At 55.0% G+C, this 11,906-nt stretch overlaps 2 protein-coding genes across 2 annotated transcripts; both read right to left on the bottom strand.

The window, feature by feature from the left end:
- Positions 1 to 2,666: 2,666 nt before the first annotated feature.
- Positions 2,667 to 4,820, bottom strand: PUNSTDRAFT_106327 (family S53 protease). The gene is made up of 7 exons (XM_007386539.1): positions 4,530 to 4,820; positions 4,205 to 4,470; positions 3,826 to 4,153; positions 3,565 to 3,767; positions 3,381 to 3,513; positions 2,855 to 3,323; positions 2,667 to 2,791 (listed from the first exon to the last, which is right to left on the bottom strand). The coding sequence occupies exons 1-7, from the start codon at positions 4,782 to 4,784 to the stop codon at positions 2,757 to 2,759; spliced, it is 1,689 nt and encodes a 562-aa protein (XP_007386601.1). The 5' UTR covers positions 4,785 to 4,820; the 3' UTR covers positions 2,667 to 2,756.
- Positions 4,821 to 10,173: 5,353 nt separating this feature from the next.
- PUNSTDRAFT_35610 (uncharacterized protein) lies at positions 10,174 to 10,461 on the bottom strand (the record flags this gene model as incomplete). Its single annotated transcript, XM_007386538.1, has 1 exon — positions 10,174 to 10,461. A coding segment is annotated over one exon (288 nt), but the record flags the coding sequence as incomplete, so codon positions are not given.
- Positions 10,462 to 11,906: the final 1,445 nt, after the last annotated feature.

The following is an 11,906-nucleotide window of genomic DNA, read 5'->3' as shown; positions in this document are numbered from 1 at the left end:
GGTGTCGTCTCTCGGCGCGCTCATTTGTTCCGTTTACGTTGTCGAGCTTGGCGGCTCACCTCCCAAGAATGGAGGTGCGAGACGAGGAGAAGACGAGCAGAGCGGGGGCGAAGAGGAGAACAGAAAACGGCGATCCGTTTGGTCTCAGAGGCGCGAGACTTATATAAAGCCCTGTTCATACATTGACGGAAGGACGGTGACAAAGCCGGGCCTGGTCCCCGTCCGTGGCGTGCGCGCCAGGACCGTGGTTGCGTCGTGGGGTAACATCCTGTGTATGGAACATCGCCGTCATGAAAAACTCGACGCTGCGTAAAGTAACGCCCCCGCGCGGGAAGCAGACGCGAGGTGAACGGGTGTGGTAAGTGCAGAGCGTCAGCGGAGGCAAACCCCCGCACCGCATGGACCAATCAGGACGCGTCTAATCCGGGCTTCTCCCTGTTTGAGTTACCGGTGTGCCCGATGTTATCGTGCCTCTTCCTCGACGCTCCTCGAATGGCAGTTTCTATTATGCAAGCTTCAAATCGTACTCTTGAATCAAAGGAACCGCACAAGCATATGTCTATACTTGCATTAGTAACAAGCTTTCGGATGGAGCCCTTCGCGGCGAAGTTCTCCTGTTCACTCTGACGTTCGATTCTCGGCGTTTTCGTTAATGCAGTTCCCGATTTCGGTGGCGGCTGTGCTCGCAATTTCCAAATCAGTGTGTGTATAATCTTAGAATACCGGGCGTGTCCAGTGCGCCGCATCGCTGCAACGTCGCCTCGAGGCACCGACGAAGGTGGCCAATGAGAGAAGAGCAATCGACTCTCGAACCCGGTTTTTAATCAAGATTTCTTTCGACTTCCCGTTCCCTCAAATCAACCCCCTGGGCCCATCTTCTCTCGCAGAAGTCGGAGAACGCATATGCTATCCGTGTGACACGTACAGCTCCTCCGCATACATCATCTGATACTCTCACCGGGCGTCCTGTGGGTACGTGCTCCTCAGAGACACCAGTGCTCGCAGCCCGGCGAAACACCTGAGACCGTTCGTCTGACTAACGTGCTCTTCCCTGATCTTGCAAGTCCAGGTGCGACTGCGGTTGCGTAATTATCCTCGCGCGTTTATCCGAGGAATCAAGCGCGCCCAAGGACTTTTGCATTATTTGCAAATCGCTCCCCGTCACCATGGTTGCTAATGGGCTTGCGGCGACATCTGAGATACCACAGGGCTTTGCGCGCCCTGGAAAGCCGGCGGCAGAACGCCACATACCATGCATATTTTACCAGATCGTTCCAGGACCTCCTCCTCCTTCCACCTTCACTTGCATAAGATTCAGAGCGTACCGACCAACGCCCGAGCTCGACGCATCGATCGTGAGTCCGTGTGGCATCCGTGCGGGGGATCCTGCCAATCAACGGAATTGCATCCAGTGCGACTGACTCCACGGCTGCGCATGCTCGTCCAACGGCCGCGGAAATGGGGGGGGGGGGTTTGGTTTCGGGTAGTGACGACAAAGAGGAGATCCGCATTGAACTCCCTTTGATCTGTGGGCGGGGGTGCAAGGCTGCACGCCAGCGCTGCATTATACGTCCGGTGACTGCGCCCGTGGAAACCGGAGTGCGCGAGCGCTGGACCGGGGTTAACCTCCGTCACGACCGATTCGTGACCACGCGCACGGTGACCGATGACCTGATGGGCATCCAACTCTCACCGGGGCATTGCCTCCAGGCTCCAGCAGAAGACGCGAACAGGGATCCAAAGTACATAAGTACTTATGCCGCGCTAACGAGTCAGCAGCACGCACATGCGGAGAGTCACAGCTACGCGTCCGTGCACCTCGCTTTTCACGACGATATCTCTCGGTCCCAGATCCTCCCTCCCGGCCACGTCCACGAAAATTTCGCCCGGAGCACGCGCCGACCCGCATGCCGGCACTCCTGCCTGAAGTACCGGCACGTCCACCCCCGCCGCCTATCACCTCCACCGGCAGCACGACACGCGCTATTGCAAGGCAGACTCGGAGACTACCCGAACCGAACGGATCGGACTCACCGCCGCATCGACCACTCCGGGATCGGGCTGGCGGCGTCCTTCGTTCCATCACTCGTCCTACGGCGGTGGTGATTGCGATTCGGCACGAGGTTTAAATGTTTCGTCCACGTTCCAGGAGCACTCAGGCTTGCACTCGCGGATCCCCGTCCAACCTCGTTTTTTTTTGAAAACCCGCAGCAAAAGTCACGACAAAGCGTGCACGTACGTACGTACGCAGATCCTGCACGCGTTCTTTCCCCGATCTTCGATACCGGCGTTGTTAACGTTCGTTCCAGCATTCGCCCGGCGGATCATCGTTTGTCGAAATGGGGTTGAAGAATTATTATTGTTTTCGCATTGGCGGATATCTGTAACACCTCTGTACTGAGCGGATGCGGATCCGTCCGCAGATGTGAGAACAACGATGAAAGCCAAGTGCAGTTGCTCGGAAGGTTGCGAGCCTGAACGGAAACGGGGGTCAGGAGCGAAAAGGCTGCGGGCGTTCAGGACTGCTCGAATTCACTGTCAGTGTCAGCGTCAACGGCTATATACACCCGCCTTCGGGATCGGAGTTGAGTGATCGAGGTTGCCAAGCAGCGGTTCATAAAAACCGTTTTCCAGCACACACCACGAGTCGAAAAAAAAAAATGCAGATCCGATAAATGCTATGCTAGTTGATACAACAGGGGTATGCGTGCCAGTGCGTCATGAGCGGAGAGACGAGCGAGCGAACTCTAGATCTATCACAAGCCAGCAGCAGTCTTGAGCTTGTCGAAGTCTAGGAGAATCATGCCAGTCAGCGACATGTTCCACAGGCTACCCTGCAAACGAGAATGCTCACCAGGAGTACCGAGGCCGGTGACGGGGTCCCAGCCGGCCTTGGCGGGGAAGCCGTTGGTGTTGCATCCCGGGTTGTCGCCGGAGGTGATGTCGTTGAGCGCGTCCGAGTTCTCGTACAGCCACGGGTTGAGGAAGCCGAGCGGGCTCTTGCCGGCGGCGATGAGCTGGTCGTTGAGGAGCGAGATGACGGAGGCGAAGATGGGCGAGGCGCAGGAGGTACCGTCGACGGGCTCGGTCGAGCCGTCGACGACGACCTCGACGCTGACACCCTGCGCGGCGACGTCGGGGAAGCCGCGGCCGGTCGCGTTGTACTTGCCGGAGTTGGTCGAGCCGAGCTTCTTGAGGTAGGCGGCGTGGACGTCGGACTGGTAGTCGGGGATGTCGAAGTAGTTGGAGAAGCCGCCGGAGCTGAAGTCGGCAGCGGTCTCGGGGCTGATGCCGGTGGTGGCGCCGACGGAGGTCAAGTACGGCTGGAGAGACATGCGGTGTGAGCGAATGCGGGGTGTATGCGAAGGGGGGAGACTTACGCAGCCCGAGGGGAAGGTCGGGACGAACTTGGAGCAGGACGAGCTCTGGGAACCGCTGACACCACCGTCACCGGAGGCGAAGAGGATGGAAGTGCCACGAGCACCAAGCTGAGCGTAAGCATTGCAGAGCTTGCTGTGGGAGAGTCAGTCGCCGATAACGGGGTGGACGATGAATCAAGCGTACTTGGCCAGGGACCGGGACATGTCGCTCTCGTTCTCGCCGTAGGAGGTGGTCAGGACCTGGGGAGGAGTGTCCTCGTCAAGGAGGTAGTTGACAATGTCGAGGAAGCCCTCGAGATCGCCGTCCTGGTAGTCGTCGCCGACGGAGATGAAGATGGTGGGCACGCCGGTAGCGACGCCGACGGTGTACTGGATGTCGAGGTTGGCCTAAGCGCAGAACGTTGTCAGTAATGGGAGAAAGGGCTGGTCGTTGACAGGGTCTCACCTCAACGCCGGCCTCCGATCCGCTCTGGGGGTTGCTGCCACCGTCAAGTTTCTTGAGGGTGAAGGTGGTGGAGGAAGACATGTCGGTCCTGTACTTGCCGAGGAAGGTCTTCAAGTCGGCCTTGTTGGCGTACTGCTCGATGAAACCGGAGACGGCGAGCTTGTTGGAGCTCTCGGAAGCGGCTTTCTTGGGGATGCCGTACAGCGAGCGCAAGCAGGTCGGGGTGACACGGTTAGCGCAGGCGGAGGAGATGTCCTCGGTGATGTTGGAGGCGATCTTCGGTGCCGAGGCGGAGACCTTGGGCTTGATGCCGTTCACGGCGGAGAACCTGTCGATGAGTTAAGACACAGATAATCGTGACAGCTTTGGAAATGCTCACGTCGTCATGGGGTGCACGAAGTCAATGTGCTCCTTCAGGCTCGCGGGGATGGAGTACGAGAGGGTGCGGACGATGTCCTTGCCGGAACCCTCATGAGTGTAGACCGAGAAGTCCGCGTCGAAGAGCTTGCTGGCATCCTCGACGGAGACGGAAAAGCCGAGCCAGTCACCGGCGGGGGAGAGGGTCTTCGCAGAGATGTTGTTCTCCTTGAGCCAGGCGGTGACAGCTTCCACGGACTCCTGCTTGGGAGCGACAAACTCCTCAACCTACGAGGACAAGCGTCTAATCAGCCACCCGCAAGCGTAAGCGGAAGGATGATGCTTACATCCTCCTTGGCGAGATGTTGACCGTAGTTCTTGCTGGACGGGGTGCTGACGTCGTACAGGGCCTTGATCAGACCGGCCGAGTTGCTCTCGGTGAGCGCAAGGCGGAGGTTGAGCATAGTCTCGCGGCTGGCAGGGGCCTTGACCTTGAAGCCGGAGGGGACGGCATCGCGCTGCTCGTGCACCACGAAGTTCTCAAAGGGCTTGGCAGAGACGATCGCGAGGAGCGAGGCGAAGAAGAGGCGAGTGGCGACCATGGCGAGCTGACTGCAACGGATGACCGAGTTGCTGACTGTGCCGGAAGGGTGTTGAGGACCGAAGTACCTTGCTCTATCGGTCTGCAGGCTAGCGCCTTTATACAACTCGGACGAGCAGGAAGGCCGCGTCCCCGGTAACGGATTTGCCATGTGCTTTGTACATCCGTTGCACAAGACATGCCGGGGCGAAGGTACGACACTTGGGCGAGAAGGCGGTGATCAGCACGACAAGCACGGCTGAGCATGTGGAACGAGGCGACGTCGACGCGTTGTGCACTGCAGCGTAGCAATGGACAGATGCCCCAAGAAGCCTTGATGACGGTTGCGCTTGGTGAGCTAAAAATAGCTTAGCAGGCGCAGCCACGGGTGATTGGTCTCGTAGAAGGATCGACCACCCGTCGACCACCGTCGCTGTGTCGATAGAAGCGAGTTTGCATGGCTGCAGAAGTCGATGATCAGATGGTCACCGTTTGGAAATGAACACGATACCGACTGTCGTTGGATGTACTCATCCGGCGCCGAGGACGGCTCCGGGTGGATTCACATGCACAGAGGCCCTACCGCAATTGCAGCGCGTGGTGGTGTCCGGCAGTAGACGAACTCGCCGTATGGCTGGCGTACACCGCCTGTAGCAGGAAACGGCATCGAACGCGTGTCCCCGGCAGCCCTAGTGACTGTTTCAGTAAGAGTACGCCAGCAATAACCGAAGAAACGTCCTGCATAAAGCGCAGTACTGGATCTCCACTATAAAGTGCAGCTAAACGTGCACATCGAAGGTGGCCATGACGGCGCGCACAATAGCACACCTGGATTATATATTGCAGCAGGAGCTGGAACCTACGACGTGCAGGCGAACGCCATGCCAGCACCAACCTCAGCTATATACTCCACCAAGACCCCAGGTGGTCTCGCGGTTTCGCGCTGTGTAGTCCGCCACCGCCACCGAATACACCTCGGCAACTTTGGCATTTGCTACATTCTTTACAAGGACTCTCCATGCACGCGCCGAGGTTACCATACATATACCAGCTACCTCTACACTGCCTTCGTCTCGTAGACCGTCATTTTTAAGATCAGGTTCGTATCTCTCGCATATACCCGGCACGCATCGATCGCTCCGCCACATACTCCAGCTACACACAGGTATTGGAACCGCATTCATCCAGCGGTTCCCCGCATATACCCTGGTAACTCGCACCTTGAACCTGGCACGCACACCACGCATCGATCGCTCCGCCACATACTCCAGCTACACACAGGTATTGGAACCGCATTCATCCAGCGGTTCCCCGCATATACCCTGGTAACTCGCACCTTGAACCTGGCACGCTGCCACATACTCCAGCTACACTTGCACTGCCATCGCCCTGCCGATTTGTCAGATTTGAGGATGGGATTGCATGCATCAAGCAATCTCTCGCATATACTCCTGCAAGTTCCCCGACGACCATCGCGCGCGCGCATTGGTCCCTCTGCCACATATTACAGGTACGTATACACTGCCGTCGCCTTGATGAATCGTCAGATTGGGTAAACCATTCCGTTCACTCGCAAATGCTCTGGCACATACGCAACTACGAGCTGCAGCTCGCTTCAAAGATTTGTTGCTCGCGTACAACAGCCGCTTGACTTAGATGCCCCAGCTCCCCCACACCAGCTCGCATGATGTTGTTGGTTCTAAGGATCGGACTCGCCTCGCTTCCGCTGAGTGCTTTCTCTACGAATATTCCTTGTTATTAATCAGTGCCTGCTTCGTTCAGATGTGCCAGGTATGCCTATACCACCGCCGCTCCCCTGAAACCATTCAATTCCACGATCGATCACACCATTATCATCTTGTACGTCCCTCCAGTCGCACATATGCCTACGAGAATTGCAGCTACTACCAGAACTTGTCGTACACCGCCGGACGAGTGCGATGGTCGATATCAAACATCGGACTCGCACCACCCTGGACGCTTTGTACGTACCCCGATGAGTGCGTTCGCTACAAGGTATCGTCGTTCGTGTCCAGGGCCGCTTCATTGAGCAATTGTTGTCGTAGGGATAGTTCGTTTCATGGTATGGGAGTGGCATGCGCGGTTTGTACTATCGTAAATGAAACTGTCGATGGACATACTACTTTGATGATTCGGGATCGGAACACCGCGGGGGCTCGATTGGCTTGAGATGTCGGTCGGCTTTTTGCAGTTCGGTAGACCTTTGGGTGCGCGAAAAGCGTTACAATTGATCGGCCGCTCTAGGTAGATTTACGAAACCGGACCCAGCGAGACATACGGCACAATGCGGCACCGGTCATTCCACGGCACTCCCTACCCAATCCGGAAACTCGTATCACTCTTTCAATCTCCGTCATCCCTTCTCCTGGTTCTTCTCATTACTGCCGATATACACTTAGCATTCGCTAACGGCGACAAAAAATGAGTTACTTACCTTGGGTCGCGGTTGAACTGCTCCTTTAATGCCACACGATGGCCGATTTTTTTTTGCCATGACGAGATAGTCTACAACGTATCAAGCATTGCTCAGAAGAGAGTGGCCAGAACATACAGCTGAGTTTGAATACACTTGATGAACTGATCGGCAGCGCGGGTCGGCGAGGATGTGGGTCGAGCGGGTGTTGCCAGGGCTTATCCCCAGGTCATGTGACGTGTCTGCTTTCGGACGCGCCTTGGGCGTTCAGCTGGCACCTGGCACGACGACAGCTATCCTGGTCCTCTCCTCTCTCCTTTGCCCTGCATCCCTCGCATTTCAACAATGAAGATAACTCCAACACGCAGTGAATCCCCACCATGGCTTGGAAGAGCGACTCAAAGTAGTAGAATACCCGGGTTGACAGAGGCATTCCAGAGGGTGCATAGAGCTGGGGCGGACGTTTGACAGTACGTGCTCATACCTATACGTGCCAGATAGTCTTTGACCGTACAAGTAGTACTGTTACTCAAGAGTTGTAGCACCCTGTCTCCACTTAGGACCGTTTGCTTGACCTCGGCGCTACCGCCATCCACCTATAAGGTACGACTGAATATATTGCGTCGCCATTCACCTCAAATCACAAGACCCAGCATCTCTAGGTGATGTGACGTTTCAACATGAGCGGTTGAATCTCACAGCTGGCGCTTGGGCTCTCAATACCAATTGCTGACGTGCATGCATATACAGTTAGCGCGACATGGCGTGCCAACAACGCTGATTTTGGGACCCGCGAGCTTGTGTGATCAGGTTCGGCAAGAAGAGCGTGACGGCCTCGCGTCAATATGTTGGTATGGCTATTCGTTCACGTTCACGTTCACCTTGCACATGGCTTATCCAGTGTGCTTTTATTTCAATAGGAGGGATGAAGGTACATATGGAGGTGCGTGTACGGCTGGCATCAGGAGAGAAGCGGGAACTCAACACCAGGCGGAAGAACCTTGCGCCCTCACATGGCCCGAATATCTCGGGGTGTTCACCTCGGTGCTAGGTTAGCTGTATTAATCGCTAGAGCTAAGGCTCACAGTCTAGATTCTTGACTTTCATGCATACGCAGCTAGCGCTAACCGGGATGCCAACAATCCTAGTTCTGGGATTCGCAAGTTTATGATCTTGGAGTGGAACAGTGTGGCGGCCTCGCATCAATGTCCCGATCTGGCCTTGTGTTCATGTCCACCTTCCACAAGGCTTGTTAGGCGTGCTTTCATCTTCGTAGGAGGATGAGGGTACCTATGGATTCGTATGTATGGCTGGCGTCGGGAGAGGTGTGGGTGATATCGTGGTGGCAGCCCGTGACGTGGGGCTCAGCTTACAGTCTGTTGTAATTTTATAGCGAGGCGAGGTGTACCCGAGTTGGATGACAGCTATGTATTACTATTCCCTTCTGCATGCCACGCCGCTCCCGTCGTGTACGTTGTCTGGCTGCGAGCTTGGCATTAACACGCGAAAGATGGTGGGTGTACATATCATGATGCTCCACAGCCAAAGTCTACAGGAAATACACCAGTAACGAAGTAAAGCGCAACCACGGAGTTTGAATGGAGCTCGTCTGACATTGCTCCTATACGTGTTCCCTATCTCCAAGACGGCGCACCGAGCAAAGCTCGGTGCTCGCTTCCTGCACGTCGATAAGTTATGTTCATCACGTCGACGTCATGCCGCAGGCGTTCACGAAGAGGGCAGCACGATTGCATCCTGTGCTTCTGTAAATAGACAGAATAGAAAAGTGTACGAGGAAACATACGCCATAGCATTGATCCGGATTCTGTTCAGGAGCATCGGCGTCGTCGTCACTTGGTACAGATGCCGTAGATTCAGACGCAGTTTCCGGAAGCATGGAATGATCGTCGAAAGCTGTGAGAGCCATTCTGAGCTTCAAGGCAATGCCGCTGGGCAGGCTGGGGTTCGCGTAAACAGAAAGAAAAAATCGAAGGTATAAACGAAGCGGCCAGAGGTCCACGTAGTCCCACAAGAAATTCATTCCTTCACTGTTGGCGACCTTGATATTTATGAGTATCATGGCACGTTGTGCGTATCATTGCAATAATGTACCTCACCGACCACCGCCCCGGTGGCGAACATAGGCTGATTTTGATAAACTCGGCCTATGACCAGTCTTTCGAACGCCAACTTTCAAATGAGCGCCTATATCCGCGTCCCATGTGTCAATGAGTAGAATATAATCGCAGTCCAGACATAGTCGCTCACCTTGATTTTGGACCATTTCTCCGCTAAGGGCTGCTCCATGAGCGCGATCAGCTCTCTCAAGGTCAGCTTGCGCCCATCAGGTCCACGTTGTCTGGGTTTCTCGATGCAATGGCAAAGCTCTTCAACCATTTCATCAATTAGAGGAGAGTGGAGATGACAACAGACCAGCGTACTCATGCACGGAGAACTATTTAGGACTCTGAGGTTACATCGTGCGATGCTTCGTACAGATCAGACAAATACAGAGGGCCTATTTCCTGCGGCAAGAAAGGCGGAAAGACTGCGTGAATGCGCTCAGTCACTGCATGTCGTCGGCACGCGCCCACTCGGGAACCTCGTCACCCTCTGAGTCGCTCTCGTCACTATATTCACCTTCTGTGTCCGATTCGTATTCATCGTCTACACAGTTATCGTCTTCTGATTGATGCGAAGCACACGCTAATGAGCATATCAATAGAGGCGGGAACGGATCGCCAACAGATGACTAACGTGTCGCGATGTGTCCCGAAGTTGGTGACGCGGTGATTGGCAGCGGCATATCGGGAATCGAAGAGGCTGTAGACAATGGGCCTAGATCCCTGTTAATTGACATGACTTGGAAATGGTTCTCTCCAAAGCGCACCTGTGGCGGCTTTGGCAAAGCAATTGTGAGTTCATTGCATTCACTAGCGAGGAGGTACTTACTGGGCGAACTGGACTGCGGACTACCCAAGGTGTCGAACTCCGATATCCATTCACCTCCAAGAGCGGAGATCTTGAGTAATGGTAGCCATTGCGCCGCGAAGACACTGCCAAGATTGGTAAGTATGCGCGATTGACGGTGCGCGTAAGCACTAAGTCCGCGCATAACGCAGTCTTCTGCAAATCGTCCGTCCTGCTGTTGATCCCACCAGGTCACCTTCGATCGGAGATACGTCAGTACATGCCTCATCTCCTCCACAAGCAATACGATCTCCTCCGCGCATCTTCGTGATCGTGCCCGCTGCCTTGCCCATTCGCTGCGCATGTACTCGTCGGCATCACGGTCATCCGTTTCCGCCGACGTCCGTTGGATGCCAGGCACGGTCCAAATCCAGGACGGTGTCCTCCTCCGTTCCGTTTCATCATCCAGATGGACGTCACGAAACGGGCCTCGGATGTCGTCATCGGACAGAACCTGATAATACATCGTCCAGTCGCCGCTCGGGTCAAGAGTCTTGACGGCCGCGTATGATGTTCGATATACGTTGACGGCATGCTGTAGCTTCTTCGACACAGAACCGAGAAGTGTTTTCGATCGCGTCCCTTCTTTCTGACCTGAGAACTTGTGAGCATCGAACAAAAGTGACCCGAATCATTCATACCGCCCAATGAATGCTTCATCTTCTGGCGTGCGGCAGATCTGATGCACAGAAACTGTCGGACGTTGACTAGGCCGTCTTTCATTCTTGCCGTGGCGTACTGTTTTTCGATGTCGATCACGCCGCCAATGCATCCGGAGCTGCGGAGCTCAGGGACCTCGATGTCGGACGGCATCAATATCACAAGATTTTCAGCATGAGTCACTGTTGCAACCTCTTCGCCGCTTTCCGCAGGATGTGAAGAACGGCGCGCAAGGGCTGCTGGCATGTAGGAGTTTTGAACGTCGTACCATTTCTGGATGTTCCGATAGAGTGCTGTGCGGCGCTCTTGTAGCGTAGACCTCGCCGTGTCTGTGGCATTTGCTTTCGTTTCCTTCGCCTGATAGCGGAGGGTCCACCTGAGATCGGAAACATCAGCAAACACCATATACGCATTATTGTCACGTGTCGGATCTTGGGCCATAACCGGGCCAAGTACGATAGCTCCGGTCGTTCCGGGTTGTCCGCCATCGGAGTAGCAGCTCCGGTACCGGACCTACGTTATCACATGAATAGTCCTCCGGCGACTCAACGTCCCGGTAGTTCTCGAGTCATAACGGATTCAACTCCGACGTTCACGACCGATATGCCTTTAACGGTTTGATATTCCCTTCGGATTTATTCTACCTCCGATTATCAGCTTGTAACCATATGCTCCGTCCTTACGATTGACAGTTCCACATGGTTCATAGTTCCGATAACTCCTTATTCCACATGGTTCATAGTTCCGATAACTCCCTATCGATACGAGCTCCGAACCGTGCCTCCGCGTATATAAACTCCTAGCTCCTGTACTCTAACTCCTTAGTTCGAATATCGACTAAGTTACTCCTCTGCTCCGACACGGACTTAGAGCGCGTAGCGACTCAAGCCTTAAAGCTTGAGTCTGGTCCGTACTCGCACTCACTCTCTGTATCTCGAAACTCTGCTCCGACTCCCTCCGACTTTCTCCGACTCTCTTCCGACTCGACTCCGACAATCATCTCGCTAGGTCCGGACGTCACCACCTCCGGCGTCGGGACTTAGCTCCGTCTCGATCTTGACATATGAGCGACCACTGCTG

The sequence above is a fragment of the Punctularia strigosozonata genome, assembly GCF_000264995.1.
Source record: "Punctularia strigosozonata HHB-11173 SS5 unplaced genomic scaffold PUNSTscaffold_11, whole genome shotgun sequence".
Lineage (NCBI taxonomy): Eukaryota > Fungi > Basidiomycota > Agaricomycetes > Corticiales > Punctulariaceae > Punctularia > Punctularia strigosozonata.
This window is presented reverse-complemented; position numbering and strand designations above follow the sequence as displayed.

What these genes read in the sequence shown, in the direction of transcription:
- PUNSTDRAFT_106327 (XM_007386539.1), bottom strand. Translation starts at nt 4,784, where the DNA reads ATGGTCGCCACTCGCCTCTTCTTCGCCTCGCTCCTCGCGATCGTCTCT. An exon ending in ATGTCCCGGTCCCTGGCCAA is followed by an intron (nt 3,514 to 3,564) that starts GTACGCTTGATT and finishes ACTCTCCCACAG; the next exon opens with CAAGCTCTGCAATGCTTACG. An exon ending in CACCGGCCTCGGTACTCCTG is followed by an intron (nt 2,792 to 2,854) that starts GTGAGCATTCTC and finishes TGATTCTCCTAG; the next exon opens with ACTTCGACAAGCTCAAGACT.